This window comes from Neolamprologus brichardi, chromosome 19 (assembly GCF_056152115.1).
Source record: "Neolamprologus brichardi isolate AB-2024 chromosome 19, ASM5615211v1, whole genome shotgun sequence".
In the NCBI taxonomy this organism is placed as follows: Eukaryota; Metazoa; Chordata; class Actinopteri; order Cichliformes; family Cichlidae; genus Neolamprologus; species Neolamprologus brichardi.
In genome coordinates, this window is record NC_142122.1 from 4,279,072 (window position 1) to 4,298,439 (window position 19,368).

A 19,368-nucleotide genomic window follows, 5' to 3' on the forward strand; every position below is an offset into this window, starting at 1 on the left:
CAATGATGCACACATTTGGAAACGATCTAAAAACAAGTACAGCTGCAAGCTCATTGGTCATAATCCAATATTTTAATGGTGCCAGCATATCGGGGGCCGTAATACTTTGCAAGACATTTCATTACTATCCATCCAATAATGCCAAGAACTGCAAATGTTCTACTTTCCAGCAGAAACTGAGGCAAAGTCAATAAATGAAAAGTATGACAAAAAAGGCCCAGTGGAAGAGGCTCCTGCAGGAACGATGCCTCCTGCAGTACACAGCACTGTCGCCTCGCGGTCCTGAGTTTGAATCTGCAGGTCAGCTGGGGGCTTTCTATGTTGAGTTTGCACGTTCGTTTTATGTCTGTGTGGCTTCTTTCTGCGTATTCGAGCTTCCTCCCACAGTCCAAAGACATGTCTCGTTAACTGGTGAATCTAAATTGGCTGTAGGTGTGAACATGATCATTAATGCTTTTGGTCGTTCTGTATTGGCCCTGTGATGGACTTCAGCGTGTACCCTGCCTCGTGCCCAAAGCTGTGATAGACTGAAGGCATGGTACATGATACATGGTTCAGAAAGGTAATAATTGGACCCTGCAGATTGTTATTTTTTAAATTATTACGTCTGCTGCCGCACACTATCCTACCAAAACAGAACCGGCTCTGCACCAGCTTCATCTCCTGGGAACACCAGATGTTTGCACACTATTTTGTGAAATTCCACACTAAAGCTTATGGGATATATATGTCTGGCAGATATTAGTAGTTGCCCGGCACGGCACAGCATAGCTAAGAGAAGCACCGAGCTTATGATGAGAAGCTGATCAAGTCCTCTGCAAGAACAGACACCTTAAAAAGCTTCAGATTTTTAACCAGTCAGTTGTAGAAGAGTTTAACTTCTTTGTCTCTTTAAATGAAATAGAAAATGAAAATATATTGATAAGCTAATCATTGTAAAATACATTTGGACATAAATACACATTTGCAAAATTAACCAAAAGTATTGAAATAAATTATTAATTAAATAACTTATTAATGCTGTTTTTGTTAAGAAGCATGAAAAACAATTTGACCTCCTGAAACATCTCAGCTTTTAAACCTTATGTTATTGTCAAAATATGAAGTTGAATCAGCCTTTACTATCAGGGACCTTCAGCTTTCAGACCTTAATTTTTGAGGAACTTGGAAGGGCAAAGATTTACAACCAGATGCTTCTTTGTTTGTTATTACTGTTTTTATTATTCATGAACCAATGTACACAATTTAATGTACAATTAGACAAATAAAAAAAGAATTCCAATTTGCAAGTACAAAGAAAGTTTACGATTAAAAATATAATAAAAATGTAATATGGCGCAACATCGAGTAAGCTTATTACAGAGCCACGCAAACAAGATTTTAAGACCACAGCAAATTTAGGGTTGCAGTAAAGCTGGGCATTTCCAACAATCCAATAACTAGGCAGTTACTGTGGAAGGAAAAAAAAACTATTTTACATACAACTGGGAGATGCATTCAGTAATGGCAACTAAACACACATATTGAGTCTGTCAGGAGGGATTACGAGGAGATTTAATTTACAGTGCTTTTGTCTTTGTCCACACTGAAATATGGACGCCTTGATTGCATAACCTTTCTGTAAAGTCAGGCAATCAACACTGCTCACATTAATTGAACAAAGATAATTAAAAAAAGAAAAAAAGGCAAGTGTCAGAGGTTCAAAGGTCAGCGGAGGCTGTTGCACGGTGCAGGCAGGGAAGAAACTAATAACTCATGTTTGAATAAATATCATTTTAAATTAAACTGTAAACATCCCGGTGGACACCTAAGCCAATTCTAACAATAACTTAATGCAGATCCTCTATTAACAGAAGGATGAGAAAACACTAATACTCCATCCTACAGAGAAACAGCCTACTGAAAACATACTGACAGTATTCATGATCAAGATAATATAACAAGTTCAATAGTGATGGCTCATAACAGCAGCAACAATCAGTCTGATAAAGGCGTAAAAGGAAGGCAAAGACTACTTCTTTCAGTAAAGCAGAAACAGACACAGAACATGACGGTAGCCTTGCATCAACGCGCATGCTTTCATGTAACAAAGTCGCCAACCTAAAACGATACAAAGTGCGAGTGAAAGTTAAAAGCTCGTGAGTACATCTCGCTCCTGCATGCTCGTGTAGAACGGTTTCCCGAACACAAACGAGTGAAGTCCGGCCCTCAGCTTCTCAGCGAAGGCCATCACGATGTTCAGGTCTCCCTCCACCATCAGATCCAAGTCCGTCTTTAAGTTGCGCAAAGATCGAAATGGCTTCTTCCCTTTTTGCCTGCGGAGAGATACGTGAACACGTTGAAGTATAATGCAACTGTTAACCTATAAAACTCAGGGTCGGGGGACTTGCATTAGCATCTAGTCGGGCTGCAGCTGTGCACAGGAATGCCATGCCACGATGAATTATGTATGCTGCTAAAGCACGGTACCTGAGCATAAACAGTCTTGTCAAGGCACCTGTAAAATAGTATGCCCTTAGACCTCAGGCTGTCGACGGCACCATAAACAAGACCGGTTTTATGCTTTCACACGAGCCCACAAATAATGGTTTTGCTTGTGTAGTTAGTGTTGTCTCTGGAGTGAGATATGTTTGGGCGGTTTTTATGCATTGGAAGGAGTAGGCTTCAAAATAATTCATTTGGACTCCGTTTGAGCATTTTGGACAGGAGGGGAGCAAAAATCAAAGTAATGATTTGTAGAAGCAACGGGAGTTGGGGAAGGTCAGTCAACTGTTGTGGAGCACAGAAGGAGATGAGTCAAGCCCAGATGGAGCGATGACCAGGTCACCACCGGGTGGGAGGCATGAAACAATTCAGCGAGCCGGAGGAATATGGTGGACTTTAGAGTCTCAGATGAATTGAAGGGCTTAAGAAGGCGCTTCTGGACACAAACTAGAGATGGGTAAAACAAGCCTGATGGGATCAGAGTGTGACTGGACATACAATTATGTCCCCTTTTATTTATTTATTTTCTTAACCAAGCAAAAGGGGGAGGTAATTAAAGCATATAGTGAGCATAAAGCTTCAGTACTGGTTTCAAACACGCGCTGCCTTAATTAAAGCTTCAGTATGGAACGAGGCCACCATAAGCCACCAGGTCACCTTGCAACCTGGACTAGTGTCACATTTTTGTGCCCGGGAGGTAACAGAGATACGAAAAATTATTTTCAGAGATCAAATGGCGATCATAAAAACATCATTTAGTGTTTTGATGATGATGAGAGGAAAATGCAATTTCCAGAGCCCTTTCAGAGGTTTAGCTGTGGTAACCTGTGAAGGTAACGCGATGTCTGCGCACCATTACCTCTCAAAAACATTATTCATGCACTACATAGATGAGGAAGCTGTCCTTCTGGGAGGATGCTGAAGATTTATCACGCTGTGTGGCTACAAAGTCGGCCTCTCCCCAGTTTCCTCCTTAAACCTTACACATATTATAGCTGAAATTATTTTCCTCTCTTTACTAATAAATCATGTTCTTTTAAAACAAATTCTGCAGAGAAAAGCCAATGCTAATATTGGAAAGGCTGGCACAAGCAAGCATTCAGTATTCTTTCTGATAAATTACTTCTTCAGCAGAAGAAAAAAGATCCGCACACATATCTCTACTAATCGCCCCCAGCAGATACACATGTGCAGATGTCATAAAAATTTTTCCATTCACCATTTTCTGCACTCGTGTGGTAGCACTTAAAATTTGTGTCTTCAGGGGTGTAAAGAGTAGTACACCGCAGGAATCTTTGGTTTCTAAATGCATAAGATGTATTCTATTCATGTTTCTTTCTCACAGTTTGTTGGATCTGCATTAAAGCTCTGAATAGCTATATTCAAGGAACGGCACAAATTGCCTCAAAAGTGAATCAATCTTTTTTTTTTTCTTCAGCTGAGCTATCATAATGTAAACACATTTTACTGCTGCTTAACTACAGGACAAACATGTTGTGCTCTCCACCGCATACAGGCACAATATTTGAAGATATGGGGTAAAAATGGAAGAAGGGAACTTATTCAAACTCATCAGTGTTCAGCAGCTTCCAAATAATCTAATTTTCAAAAAGCTGGGCCACTGTTTAAATATAAATGGAGTGAAGTAAACGTGAAGGTACCAGTTATACAGAACAACTTTCCAACTTTTCTGGAAAATAACTGGAAAAGATGAGAAATGTCTAATTCAACACTGATAATAATGTTTTATGTAAAGCAATAAGTGGCTGCTGTTTTAAAGCTGGGCCCAAAAGTAGTCTAACAGTCATGCACTTCTTTTTTTTGCCTCTAACAGATAACACAGTGGAGAGCTGACTGGAAAGGTGGGGAAAGAGAGCGGGGGAAGACATGTAGCAAAGGGTCGCGGCTTAAAATCAAGGTCAGGCCACTGCATTTGGTCTTTGTGGCCTATGGTCGCCGGCTCATGCTGTGAGCTAAACTGGCGCCCAGTCCTCACACACTTCTATCATAGACAGTACAAACGATGTAGTAGCAAGTTCTGGGTTCGAAAACTGCCTTAAACCTGCATTTTTTCAGGCCAATAGAGGGTGACTCCTAGAGGTGGGAATCACCATACATCCCACGATACGATATTATTACAATTTTTAAAAATATTTTGCGATATTCAGATTCTGTACATAAAGGTAAACTTTATCAATATTCATTTTATCTAATATCAAAGTCTCGCACTCAGTCTTTCTCTCATTTCAGTTTTATTGTTGACAAACTGAACGGTTTGTATTACAGTCTAGTCCAACTTAACTGAATCAACCATCTGGTACAATTATATCTATTCTGAACTATGCAGTTTATGAAAACTATGCAGCCCCTTCAGCAACTGAAGAATTTGAAAGTAAATTAAAAACAAAATATAATTTTACATTAAATAAAAAAGTTTTCAACTTAATTAAAATAAAACATGTCTTAAATTAAAATAAGTAAACTGTCATGTTTATTGCTGCCGAAAAAAAAGTTAAACACATTTGGACAGTGAAGGAATGTCAGGATTCTTGCTCAGAAAAAGGATCAACATGCTCTAAAGTCAGAGCACAAAAACCTTTTTTGTAACAAAATATCGATTTCTGCTGTCCCTGTATCGATACATTATTAGCAAACAAAATATCACGATGCTACACAGTATTGATTTTTCCCCCACCCCTAGTGACTCCTCAGGTTTCCAAAAACAGCCCCCAAAATAAAACTATAAAAATCAGAAAACATTCTTGAGCTCCTTTAAATATTTTCCTGATAACTTTATGCACTCAGTTGTTTCAGGTCAGACTGAATAAAACATGAAGTTCATTTAGTGAATTACAGTCATTAGAAGTGTCAGAAGCAGAAGCAGTAAAAGGCTCATTGCCCCGAGGTGCAGGACCGAGTGCTACAGGAGATCTTTTCAGCCTGGGGCTATTAAGACTACTTAACTCCTCCCCATCCTGTAGGGGGACATTTATAAACAGTTTGAAACTCATCATGTGCTCAACAGTACTTTACACTGTTTAGACCGTTTCATCTGTTCTTTACTGGATAGGTGGATTACACCATTATCTCATTTTTTTCTGCTTTTTGCCATCTCTTACCTCCATCTGCTGCTAACAGCATCAATATTATGAAAATTCTGTCACTTTCTGCCCTTTACACAACCTGTCACGCATTTGAGTTACAGCACATTTTTATATTTCCACTTTTTCTTTAATCTGCCTCTTGTTTTTAATCGTCCTTTCTATTTATATTTTACAGCTTTTATTTAAAAAGGCACAAAAATCAAGCAAAAATGAATTTTTGCTTGTGCTTTAGATTTTGACTTTGTTAACTACTAGAAGACTAGAGGAAATATTAGTTACATTAATGGAAACAAAAACACACTCCCTACATTTATTTATTTAGTTTTCTTTCCTTTTTCTTTTTCCTTATGTATTTTTTATTTATTTGTTTGTTGTTTCCTGTTTTGCTTCTTTTTCTTTTCTTCTTCTTCTTTCATTCTTATTGTATGGATATTTTAGTTGTTTAAATATAGAAAAAAAAGAAAAAAATATATGTACTGACAGATAGCTGAAGTGTATAGTGATTCCAAAATGTCAATTAAAAAAAAATAAAAAATAAAAGGCACAAAAATTGTCCTCAGGATGAGTAAAGGTCTTATCACATTTCTTCTTATTAGCAATGTAGGGTTATCCAGAGTAGCAACATGTCACAAATCATTAGCCAATAAGAGCGCATTTTCACCTGCAGATGCATCCTTAGTTTTAAAAACTCGTCTCACAAACAAGATGGCGATAGTGAAAACGCTCAGCTTGAAGCGTCACATCGCAGTGGATACGGCCATCTTTCAATATTTAAATGCCAAACTTTATGAGGCAGAAATAGGTGGGTTTATAGCATGGTACAAAAATACATAAATAAAAGTAACAATAACGGCCTTTATATGACAACAGTAAACTATACAGGGGTTAGCTTAAAATTAAAAGGCTTAAAGATTACAGTATTAGGAGGCCTGAAAGCTTTGCGGAGCAGGCAGGCTGCCCACAGCTGTATTCGTGGCATCTTTTGGAGCATTTTTAACCAACTATCAGACAAATAATGTTGCCTATTTTCTAGTCCAAAAAGTCTGTGCTCTGTGTTTGTTGAGCAAAATTTCAATTAACAGGTGTCTGCGTCATTGCTGTGCACACATACGGTTTGTGGATGCTCACGCCCAAGACGCATGGGCCAACAGACCGGTCAGCAACCATCTAGCAACTACTGGTTGAGAGGCAACAATCATTACTCCTCGAGTGGTTGGCAAGTAGGGCTGGGTATCGTCACTGATTTCTAGAATCGATTCGTTTCTGATTCACAAGGTCCTGAATCGATTCGATCCATGATTCGATTCGATTCAATTCGATTTGAATCTGGGAAATTTTGCCTCAAACAGTCAGAAATATTATAATTCAGATCAGTACATTTACATATTTTTGTATCTATAAAAAGGAAGCTGACACACGCAAGACTTTATCAAAGGTGTGAGCGTCACAGCAGATGCCTTTGTGTCAAAGTAGCTGAAGATAAAACACAGAAAAACATGAAGGTGGTTTTCCTGTTCTGGGATTTTATAAAAATATTCTGCAGTACATCAAAAACGAAAGAAAACCATTAATCAACTTATGAACGTTACCTCTGAATTGCATTTTGCATAATTTTAAAAAGTTTAAATTTGTTCAGTATTGAACGTCAGAAATTAGGTTTTCTTTTCGGAAGTACGTAAAAGGAAAAAAAAAAAAAACAGCGGCTGACAGTGCTGTAAATAACAGTAGTCTTCTGTGTAACAAGCAAGCGAACAATGCAGAAAACAGATTTTCAGACGGGAAACGAGAGAGAGAGAGAGAGAGAGAGAGAGAGAGAGAGAGAGAGAGAGAGAGAGAGAGAGAGAGAGAGAGAGAGAGAGAGAGAGAGAGAGACGTGCATGAAGTGTGGTGGAAGCAAAACAGTAAAAGTCAGAGTGAATTCATGACGATGTTTATGTGAAGCGTAGTTTGGATCTTCTTTTGCTGCTGGTTCAGTCAATATTGTTTGGAGAGACATCAAACTAACAGCTTTAGAATAAGCGCAAAAGGGGCGTAAACACAAAGCGCGGACCCGCCGACAGATCAGAATCAGCGAGCTGTCGGCTTTCAGCCCCGACCGTGTCGTCGGTGAGAAAGGCGACATCTCACTGATTCTGATCCGTCAGCGGGTCCGCGCTGTGTGTTTACGTCTTTGTGCAGAATCCGTGTTCCTGCTCTCATTCACTGTTTTAGCTGTTTGGTGGTTGTTGAAATTTTCTGAGGTTTCACCAGAGATTCTGGCATTTCAGGCAAAATAAATTTATATTAAAAAAATCGATTCAGGATTTTAATGAATCGATTTCACGTTATCCAAGCCAGAATCGATTTTAATCGATAAATCGATTATAAAAACCCACCCCTATTGGCAAGTGGTCGCCGGGTGTTGCAACAAAACGAATTGCTAGGCATAGAGACCAGTCAGTGATCCCCTGTCTTCGGTTGCTAGCAGGCCGCCATAGTTGCCAGTAGTTTACAGGCAAGACGCTGACTTGTCTGCAAACACTAATCATATACTCGCATCATTTAGCCGCAGTTAAACTTGGAGAAAGTGTCACGCAAACTGGAAACGGAAAACATTTGCCTTGGTTGACGATATGACACAACTCATAAGTTTCCAGTCCGCAGACAAGCTTCATCTTCATTACATGCAATTCACAAACTATTGGATGATATGTCACTGCTGCTACAGCCATCCTTTATACAGACTCCATGAACAAAACAGAATGGCAGATTATGAAAACAGATTACTAGTGACTATGTTATTAAAACATAATCTCCATGTTCTATCAGTCCTGGGGAAAGGATAGCAGCTGTTAAGGAAGGTTTTCTGATGTCACTAGTACAGCTTTATGTGTTAGACGTTGCGAATACACATTAGGAAGATAAGCACTCTTAGGTAGAAGGTTGCAAAATACATTATTTTGACTAGCATCTGGTATCCCCTGAAAGCTGGGGATATATATTGCTGCCTGTTGTAGAATAACAATATGCAGATGAGTTCTAGATGTAATCGCTTAAGCCAACAGCAGCAATGTTTGCGCTTTCTGCTCATGGGCAAAAGGGTGAACGTAATGCATAGTAGAAAAAAAATCCCTCCAAAAGCAGCACTTTGGGGAAAACAAGCACTCAGACCTATAGATTCCTTGGGAAATGCATCACAGCCTGCTTGTTGAGACCAGTGTGAAGGATGACTCATCTGATCACAGGAGTTTTTTGCCTCCTGCTCAGCAGAACAGTGTCTGTATTCTTTGCACTACTTCTCCTGCAAAGAGCCAACCCCCATGTTCCCCTGACCTTATGTTCCACTCTGCGCGTTTCTTGACACACTCCTCTTCATCTTGATTTAAGTGTAGGCTTACAACTGCAGTCAGCTGAATCTGAGCTGTCTATATTCCTGTGTTTTTCAATCTAACATCACCGATAAAGGGACACTTCTCCTCCTGTATAGTTTTGGTTTAGTGCTCTGAGGGTGTGGGCTCATCGTGGTACCGTCTCTCCTCTCCCACTGTCCATCTACCCGATCATGCCCTGAGACTGGTTTCATTTGGGTCCTCACCAGGGTTTTAATAGTTTTGCAATTTTCATTAGTTTTTATTTTTATTTAGTTTTGACTTCAATTTTATATCAGTTTTAATTCGTTTTTACCAATTGTTTGCTAGTTTAGTTTTTATTTTTTTTTTGAAAATCCTTAGTTTCAGTTTAGTTTTGATTAGTTTCAGTTATAGTTTTAGTTGTGTTTGCAATAATTAAGTGTAACAAAATCCCAGTTTCATCATATCAGTCATTCTCTTCTGCTTATCCTTGGGTATGTTGCTATTCCAGCTACCATACTGCACCCTGGACAGGTCGCCTGTCTGTCGCAGGGCTAACACGCAGAGACAGACAACTCACATTCCCAACTATGGGTTCTTTAAATAAATAAAGGCAGATGAACAACCACTGATACCAGGCAACTATAAAATGTATATCTTGGCCCCAATGAGACTATTAACTCTCGCAGCACCGGGTGTTCGTAATTTTGGTTCAAGTGAATTGATAAACTTTTTGAAGGCAATTGACTCACACAGTTGTGTAGATATCCCCGTCCTGTTGTCTCGGGATGCATCACGCTGCCTTGCCTGGGGTTAGCTTCTGTTTTAGGTAAGCTAGGTTAGCCTTCTTGTGTGAGCTTTTCAAGTGCACTTTAAGGTTTGTGGGATTTTTTTCCCTTTAGAAATGTCCCTCATAATTTGTCTGTTTCCACTACAATACACTTGCTTTATCCAAAACACAGTCATATTCAAAGTAATCCCAAATTGGACTCTGGCTCCCGACTTTTCCTGACATGATTCTGCGCGTGGACGGAGCAGCAACACAGACGACTCGACTAACGTGCTGCCACCTGCTGGCATAATGAGACACAGCAAGAAAAAAAATCTGTAAACTAAACTTCATTTTCACCCTTGACTATTGTATGACACGCACACATCAATGAAAACTAAACACATTTTTGCTATAAATTCAGTTAATTTTAGTTAGTTTTGTGAACACTAATTCCAGTTTTAGTTAGCTTTCCTTTTTTTGTTTTTGTTTTTATTTTTATTTCCGTCAACGAAAATGTTTTTTCACTTCTAGTTTTCGTTATTTCGTTAGTTTTCGTTAACGATAATAACCTTGGTCCTCACTAAAACTCATCAAATGTTTCGTAGATCCTAATTATCCACTTTCTGGTAATTTGTCCCTCCAAGCTTGCTGCACCCTCACTACTGCACAGCAAAACCCTGGAGACAACAATAACTGAAACTACTATTTTGATAACAGAGCTTTAGGGTACTTCTTGCTGTGTGCTTTATGGATGCCCAGCGGTGATGGTGGGTCAAAGCAAGGTCAGCAGCTAGAATGCAAAGTCGAATCAAAAACAATGGCTGAAAACAAGGAAATCATCAGCTCTCCTTTTGGGGATTTTCTTGAATCTTCCTGTGGTGCAGTGTCTCTGAGTGTCACACGGTAATCTCTTTTCTTATTTGGATTAAAGACTTATTAGTGACAGCTCTTACGTTTCGTCCTCGATGTACTTGAGCAGAGTGAGGGCCTTCCTGTGGAGCAGCAGCAGAAACTGGGCCAGATAGGTGCTCCGCAGGGACAGGCCCGGCTTCAGCATGAACACCTGGGTACGAGACAGGATGTCAATTAGTAGTCGGAGCCGCGGCTCTGCTGGAAGAAGAGCAGAATAATACACTCCTCCCTTCCTTTGTGCTAACCTTGAGAAACAATCGTGCTGTTGCTACCGTCTTGGGAGGAGATTCCTAACAACAGCAACAGCTCTAAGCTGGCTCTCAGGTGAGCAAATGATGGGGTGTGACCACTCGGCTTTCAAATATTTGCCGTAAAGCCGGGCACACATCTGATCTGGATTTTCTCACCAGCTATGACAGTGACTCGACCACTTTTAACTTCACAATAACACACACAGCAGTAAAATTACAACTATGCTCTGGTGGTTGCATGCAGCCATCTGTGAGTGAAGCTGTGGCATAATTGCAAAAATATCTTCTAATTGGTGATTACACAACAACCCTCTAAAAACCAGCAACTCTGTGATTAGAAAACAAGTATTAATTAATAGCGTACACCGTAAATCTGCTTCAGCATCACTTTTGCTAATTATAAGTTTGAGTCAATGACTGTTCTGTTTTCATGCTCATGAACTGAAATGCTTGAATATTTCTGTCTCAAATCTAATTAAAACTGAACCCAATTTTTTCTGTGTTAATGTTTTATTTAAAAAAAAAAAAAAAGACTGTGTGTAATGTTAAATACACCGATATTTTCAGTAGATGCCATGTACAAATCTCCTACATAACAGCTGGAGATTGAAAGCTGAATTTTCATCTTTATGTGAGTCAGAGCTGACTGTGAAATCAGATGACACATACCTGCAAAAACATGTGATTTATTTAAGCAATTACAGGAAAGATTTTGCAGACTGGCTCATATAACAATCAGTCACAACTGAGTTCATCTTAGGAAAGATAAAGCACGGAGCAATGTATACGATCACCGAAAATCATACCACAGAAGCCCTTCCTTATTTGATCATTATTTCTATTTTATTTTAAATGACAGCAAAGAGAGGACTGCTTTTCTGCATTTAATTATGACATCACTAATGGGGCTACTATATCAATATGTCACGAAGACAGACATCTTTAATATCTTCATCTTAAAGTAGTTTATATATAATGAGAGATGATTTTTTTTGTTAGATTCTTACCTCAATTATAAATGACTTGACCAAAGTGTCTTTATGCATGACGTCTTGAAATATATTCCTAAGAAAAAGAGCACAGAGGTTATCGCATTAGTGCTTTTCATTTTAGAGGTTTTTAAGTAAGTAAGGAAGCTTCAACTTAAATGTTTCATCCTAGCTTTCACACAAGCCCTGAACATTTATAGTTGTCACCAAAAGGAGCATGTAAGAATGCAAATCTGTGACGCAATGGTAGTGGGAATTAAACTGTCTTTATATTACAGAGCTGGCAGGTTCAAGCTTATATGATGCCTAACTGAGTACATCTGTAAAAATACAACATATATGAGTATCACTTACAGGTCAGGTGTAAAGGTTTCGTCAGTGTGAATGACTGTATCTGGAGGTATGTCATCCTCGCTATCCGTCTTCCAGAGCGCGCTTAGCTCAGAACGCATGTAGCGCCGCTGGTTGTATGTGTGCTCGTGGCACGGCGGCATCTGTTTCACTGTGTTGATGTCCACGTCGATGTGTGTGGTCGGGTAGGGCGAGTAGAGTACCTGGCGGAAGGGTAGAACAAAGCTGCCGGTCGAGTCCTAAGAGCGGAAAAAAGGTGAAAGAGTTGCTCCTGTTTGCACCTGTGAGCACAAAAGCTAAACTTGGTGCTTGCAAAAAATTTTATATTAGAAATTCTGATGCACATCAAAGTAAAATGCAAAACATTGGTAAAGAACAATCACATCCATAGATACAACATGCAGATCAGCTTTAATACATAATTCAACTTTTAGAAACACACAAGCTTTAGTCGTTTTTCTCTCGGTCAGTTTCTTTAATGTTTCAGTAATGTATAAGATGCAGATTTTGCATTTGCTCTACAATATACATTAGCAACCCTCCATGACTTTATGGCTACGTTCACACTGCAGGTCTTGATGCTCAATTCTGATTTTTTGATCAAATCCGATTTTTTTGTCTGCGTGTTCACACTACAAATAAAATGCGACAACAAACGCGCTCTAGTGTGAACGCTCAAAGCGGCCGCATGCGCAAAAGATGATGTCACACACAACGCGCTCTGTTTAGACCCAGAGCAACAGTATTGTTTGACTGAATGCCTTAATATAAAGACTTGTTTCAGACTTTACGTTTCCCAATTTTTGCTTTAAGTTATTTTGTTATTTACATAATAATGTAAATAGCCTAATAATGATCCTTATTGCTGTTTTAGAGGAGCGGTGCTTCAAAGGATAGTTGCAGATTTCTGTCAGAATCTGCAGATTATACAGTACAAATAAAATGTTCACGTTTCTCCAACGTTGTCTTCCCAGCAGTTTCACCGGATGGCCAGGAAGCGTTCGGGATGTCTTATCGGGCGCTTCTCCTGCGCTGATAATTGGCGTCTGTCTTGTGTCGGTGACGTAAAAGACGGATTTAATGCAACTTGACCGTTCACACAGCAGTCGCTTTCTAAAACATCGGATATGTATTGGATTCAGTACCACATACGAAAGTGACTCAGATCGGATTTGAAAATATCGGATTTGTGCCGTCATACCATGATCGGATATGGGTCGCATAGGGTCAAAAAAAATTGGATTTGATGCGCTTTCGCCTGCAGTGTGAACGTAGCCTATGACTATGATGGTTTTTGGATTTTCTTTAAACTTTCTGTACATTAAAAAATGAGCACAAAACGGCTTTAAAATGTGTAGACGCCTTTGACTTTAATCTTTTCCATGGACTATCATAAAAGCAGATCTATTATACTCATTGCCAAGTCCTTATTTTTATTTTTGGACTTGAATAGCTCTGCACAATTCACATTTCAAAACAATCCTCGTTAAACTTATGCTAAGACTTTCTGCAGTTCCTCAGTTCATCCTGTCAGAAACAAACCATCGTAGCGCTTCTTTAAAGCCAGCTTTTTCTGATTGACACAAAACAACAAATTGAAACAGCAGGTGGGTGGTACACCTGATATACCTGAGATGACCATATTTGGAATTGTCACTAACGTATAGATCCGAGAACAGAGAAAAAGTCTAAAAAAATGAATGTTTAGAGTCTAAAACTTTAATTTTATAGCTTACAGAGAAGCTGAACCATTTCAATTATAAATGAAATATTTAAATAAAGGCTTCTTTTTGAATATGTTCTTTCATAACCTGTGTCTGTCACAATTATGATCAAATATGTAGCTTCTCCATGTTTTGCTTTGCATGGACACACTGGTTGTATGTTTCAAAGCAGATGAATCTCATGCAGTGTAAAGAGAAAGTCTTATTGAATTATGTCCCTGATATGAAAAAGAAATTAGGTCAGCGCAACAAACAAGGGCGACATCAAATCAGCAGACAAAACAAAACAATAGCCAGATCCTAATTCTAACCACAGTGTACTGTATAATGAGAAACAGCTGGTGGCTACCTTGAGCAGACCCTGAACAAACAGGCCAGTGTCGTACTTGAAGGAGTCGTTGGCCCTGCAGAGGCGAGAGCACTTCCTCTCAGCCGGAGTGAGAAAGAGGCAGAGAGTCCGCACAACCTGTAAAAGACGGTCAGAATTATCAACCCACAGTCTGACTTTCTAACTAATGAGGCCTGAAGATAACCGGGTCTGATTATTTACTGAAGAATTTATGCAACAAAAGCTTTATCTTTATTTAATTGGTGTTCAGTTTGGGCCTCGAGACAAGAAACCTACAAATTAATGCAGTGCGTGCTTTTGATATTCACTGGGAAAAACTGGAGCTGCGATATTTGTGCACCACTAATCTTTCTTTAAATCAGATACCTGGAGATTTAAAGTGGTTTTTCAAACACACTGTATGGAGAAAGTTTTCATAATTTAAGTTTTTCACACTTTGTTTCACTTTTGAATCAATTCACTTAAAAAAAAAAAAAGACTCTTCTTCTTGCCAGAAGTGCTCAAGCTCACCTAGGTTGGATGATGAGTGCACAGCCATTTTCAGCACTCCCAAGAGATGCTTTTATGCTGCAGGTCAGTTTTGAAATGTAAACCTCTGCTACAGCCTGAGGGGAACTCTGGATCAGGTTTCTGTGTCTTTCCTCTATCCCAACTATTCCCGACGTCCATATTTATAGAGAAACCGTCCACACAATAAGACGCTCCTACCACATCTGACAATAATAATGCGGCGACTCTCAGCATCTGCACAGTTTAGTCTTCATTTCATTAAACTAGATGATTTTGTTTCTTATCTCAGAATCAAGTAGTAGCTGAGTGCTACCTTCATAATGGTTTTCATTGAGTAAAGCTCTCTCTTCTCAACAAAGCACAGCCAGATCTCAGTTACAGAGATCATTAGTTTCTCGGTTACCTTCTGACCAACACCCTTTGTTCTTTATAGTCGAGTTTGGCTCAGTGTCCAGATTTGAGAAGACTGTCATGGTCACAAACCTCTACCAACGAATAACAAAAGAACGATAGAAGCGAAAGCGCACTCGGTTCCTTTTAATGTTGCAGAAACAGTCTTGTACCCCCTGAAATCTCTAAGTTGATAAGATGCTTTCTCACACATCATCTTGACCTCTCTAAATAACTGTGAGCCTCCCTACTTGACTCCAATTGAGCTGTAAAAGCATCTCAAGGACGACTGATAGATTTTAGGCGTCACACCGCAATAACAGTTTTTCAAGTGTTTTGCAGAGACTGACTCATCTCATTTTCAGATGAGTATGAAACACAGGAAGATGAGGAAAACTTGAAAGAGTCTGAAAAGAGCAGACTTGAAGAAGTAACCCGACTGAAAATCAAAATACTGATGCGAAACTAGAAGAAGTGCGAGAGGGGCTCATTAACAAACAAACATAACAACAAGCTTCAAAACATTTAAAATTATGTAGATGCTGCGTCTGTGTGGAGCCACTAATCCAGCACATTTACCTTGTTTATTTTCTCCGGGTTGCTTCCAACCACGATTGAACAGCCACACGTCTGCAGATGAGAGCTGATGGCCCTGAAACACAGAGACAACATCATGCAGATTAGCACCAATTAGCTTCATTACAATTCTTCTAATTAGAAACAAAAAGTTTTTAGGAATAACAACTGAGACTAAGGAACGACATCCCTCCCCGCTAAAAATATGAGGCCTTAAACCTTTTGACTCATCGACTTCGGCTCACATTCCAGCCTTTTTGAATTGACTTGTTTGATTGCTCATAAAAAAGGATTACTTCTAAACCTGAGATTATTTCAAGTAATACACAGTGAGTGTGTTCTTTCTTAAAGCCTGAGCTATAAATATCAGATGCCAGCAAATAAGTTCCACTTTCCAGATGCTCGTGTCGTCGTCACAGGATACTGAGCTAATCCTGTTCAACTCTGAGCAATTTGGCGCTTCATTGCCAGAATGGACTTTGTAGACTCTCAACACTAAAGAGCGATTAAGCTTTTCGTCCTTTCTCAGGAGATAACTTCGGCTAAGTGAAGAGCCATTACTCATCATTTGAAGGTTGATGGGTGTTAAATGGGCATTGTTCATCATCTGTCTCCATTTGTCTGTACCGGATTGCTTACTTGTGTAGGAAATCCTCGTGGCAGCTGTCCCCGATGTCATCATCATTTAGCACCGTGTCTTTTATCTGCTCAGCAGGAGCGAAACAAATGAGTCATTTTAAAAATTGGCCTACAACAAAGACAAAAGTGCTGACGGGCATATCTGCAAGGCATTGTAATGAAAGTGGAGGGTTAAAATACAAAGACAGTGAAAGATTCTGGGGAGCTTCTTTGTACTTTTGCATTTGCATATTAAAAGGGAGCAAATGTGTTGAATCACACTGGGTGGTAATCTAGGCAGGGAGAGAACCTTGTTTAGTTAAACCTCTTGGAAAAAGAAGCCATTTGAACAAGAAAAACCAGAGAAAGACAAATACTTTCCTCATGTTTTGTCAATAAATTTCACTTGTTGGGATTAAAGCTCCTTTCAGTTACTGGCAACATGATATAGGATAAAATACTACTGGCTCTGTCTTGATTTTGTTATTTAAATGTAATTTAATGATGCCAACCAGTTTTTCTAATGCAACATGAATGACATCTTTCACTGTCTCTTAGTTACTGTGCAGTTGGTATTAATAGACTGAAACTTTGTTACTTACATCTATATCTTCTTGTACACTATGTGTCTTCATAGAGGTCAGCAGCTCCATGATTGGGACAATTTCTAAGCTCAGCACTGAGATGATATTGTAACCCTAAAATTAACAGAAAAAAAAGGAGAGAAATGAACAAGAAGTATCCAGCCTACATAGAAAGACACACAAGGTTAAAAATCTGACCAGATGTTGACTCCTTTTAGTACTTTATCAGTGCATTCAGTATTCCAGGAAACCTCAAAGCTCTAAAAACAGCAAATGCATCAGCCAAAAGAAAGGTCCTACTAACTGAATGTTTACTCCAGTGATGCATTTTAAAGCCGTTGTTTTTCTCTCCCAGTTACTGGTGTGTTAAATCATTCTATCCAACGCTATTATTACTTGTTCACTAGCTTCCCCTGTAGGATCCCTCAGACCTAATTAGCTAAGTAACCCCTCTGTGTTCGGAGGATACAATTTTATTATTCTGGCAATGTTACTGAAATCCCAAATGGGTACAACAAATGTGACAGATAAGTTAATACTCCTTTAAATGTAATAATTAAAGCTGAAAGGCAGGTTTTATGAGTGTAAAGAATAATAATTTGCCTATTCTTCAGTGCACACTAAGGCCAAATGCCTGTAAGTCAAGGCTACCTTCTGCATCCAAATGCGTCCCTTGCGGATAACGTGCTTCAGCCTCTCCACGCAGATGGTGTGCAGGGGGAGGTAGAAGGACAGCTCTGTTTGAGGCAGAATAATGGACAAGGCACATGTGTTCTTGTCCCCCTTGAGCTCGCCATCAAAGATGAGCGACACGATGATGACGCCCTTTTCTGCCAGCACAAAGAACTTCACGTCCACGGCGCCGCACTCTGCGCTACGCAGAATCTCCCCATTGAGTGTGTGATTAGCCAAAAATGTTACTTCTCCATCGCTGAGGAACATCAACTGGTCACCCTTTGGTACCCAGATGTGCCGCACCCGTGGTCCCAGAATATTGTCCCAGTAGGCAAAGGTGGCAGCCAGGAGCGGGCATTCTCCCTCTACTGCTACTTCAGACTTTGCCACAGCAGGTGATTGAGGTGGACAGCCGGAAGACATTGGACAAGTGTTCAAGGATCACTTATAATTAACCTGAAACATAGAAACCCCTTTGTTTATGTTACAAGTACAGGACAAAAAAAGTATGAGTGGAAATGAAACTGATTTGTTTGCACTTCACAGACCAGCCCCAAAGCAACTTCTGCTTCTCTGACAAATGTCGAAAGTAAAAAAGTTTTCTACAGGCATTCATGAAAACAGTAAAAAGAAGGGGTCATTTCATATTCAGATTTAAGGCACACTAGACACACGTTACAAGCTCACTCAAAAAAAGCCTCTGAGACTTTCTGGTCTTCTGTGAAGTTCGGATTGTACAGCTTACACTTGGATTTAATTTCAGAGAAAACATTCGTTCCCATTATTTCCATCCCCCACTGATTACAGGTCAGGTGAAATATAGCCAACTTATCCCACCAAATAAAGAATTATATTGATTACAGGCACGCCGAATTTACAAGAAATGCCAGCTTATTCGAGGCTTGAGGTTATTACTTGGCCAGATAGTTGTACAATTCAACAGCAATCAAATTTACATTTAAATTAAAAGCTTTTAAAACAGAGTTTGGTGTCTAATAGTTACAGCGATTTAAAAAGAACGTAAACAACCTTATACTTCAGACGCACATATTGTAATCTCCACGTAAATTTTGACTGGAAGTTAATATGTGTAACTTTAAGAATAAGAGCGTAAGAAACGAAATGCAGGTAGTGTTTATTTGATTACAGGCTAACTAAAGCTAACCCGCTAACTAGCGTGAGCCAACGACATCAATACAACTTACTTTTTCGGTGTTTTGGATGTTCCAGCGGTTCCAGAAGATAGAGGTTCAGTGTTAATGAAAAGTCATTGCATTTTTGCCTGTTGGTGCCATAGCTTACATTAACTGCGATTAGCCAGTTGCAGCTTGGCTGCAATTTTGTTATGATCGTTAGCACACTTCCTACTACGTCAGGCTTACGTCATTGGTAGGGGCAAACGACGACCTCTAGCGACCGGTACATGGCAGTGTACAGCGAGTCAATGATGTCATTTTTATTCCAGGCTGCTACCTTCAGAAAATTAGTTATTTTAATTCATTTACATGGAGCCTGGTCATACAAATTGATGTAGCTGCGGGCCCCACACATTGCGTTTGCCTTTTAATTTCATCCTCCAAGGCTAATGCTGACTATAAATAATGGTTACTGACTCCGTCTTTTCTCCCTTTCATTATACATGTGTGAACTGCACAATATTTCTAGCTGCAGAACCCCACAAGCTGAACTGGAGATGTTACCATTACTGTATTATTTATTTTAAACATCCTCATTCTTTGTTTGCTTTCAG

General features: G+C 39.4%; 1 protein-coding gene across 1 annotated transcript; it reads right to left on the reverse strand.

The window, feature by feature from the left end:
* Positions 1–1,206: 1,206 nt before the first annotated feature.
* On the reverse strand, positions 1,207–18,988 carry c9orf72 (C9orf72-SMCR8 complex subunit). Its single transcript, XM_087832907.1, has 10 exons — positions 18,824–18,988; positions 17,595–18,074; positions 16,962–17,057; positions 16,381–16,445; positions 15,745–15,817; positions 14,266–14,382; positions 12,196–12,431; positions 11,860–11,917; positions 10,643–10,752; positions 1,207–2,315 (listed from the first exon to the last, which is right to left on the reverse strand). The coding sequence occupies exons 2-10, from the start codon at positions 18,039–18,041 to the stop codon at positions 2,129–2,131; spliced, it is 1,389 nt and encodes a 462-aa protein (XP_087689033.1). The 5' UTR covers positions 18,042–18,074; positions 18,824–18,988; the 3' UTR covers positions 1,207–2,128.
* Between the last annotated feature and the right edge of the window lie 380 nt (positions 18,989–19,368).

Excerpts from the sequence above, each read along its gene's own strand:
- c9orf72 (XM_087832907.1), bottom strand. The coding sequence starts at position 18,041 with ATGTCTTCCGGCTGTCCACCTCAATCACCTGCTGTGGCAAAGTCTGAA. Across the intron at positions 16,446-16,961 it reads GTGTACAAGAAGATATAGAT|ATAAAAGACACGGTGCTAAA; the intron begins GTAAGTAACAAA and ends CCTGCTGAGCAG. Across the intron at positions 11,918-12,195 it reads GAAACCTTTACACCTGACCT|GAATATATTTCAAGACGTCA; the intron begins GTAAGTGATACT and ends TCTTTTTCTTAG.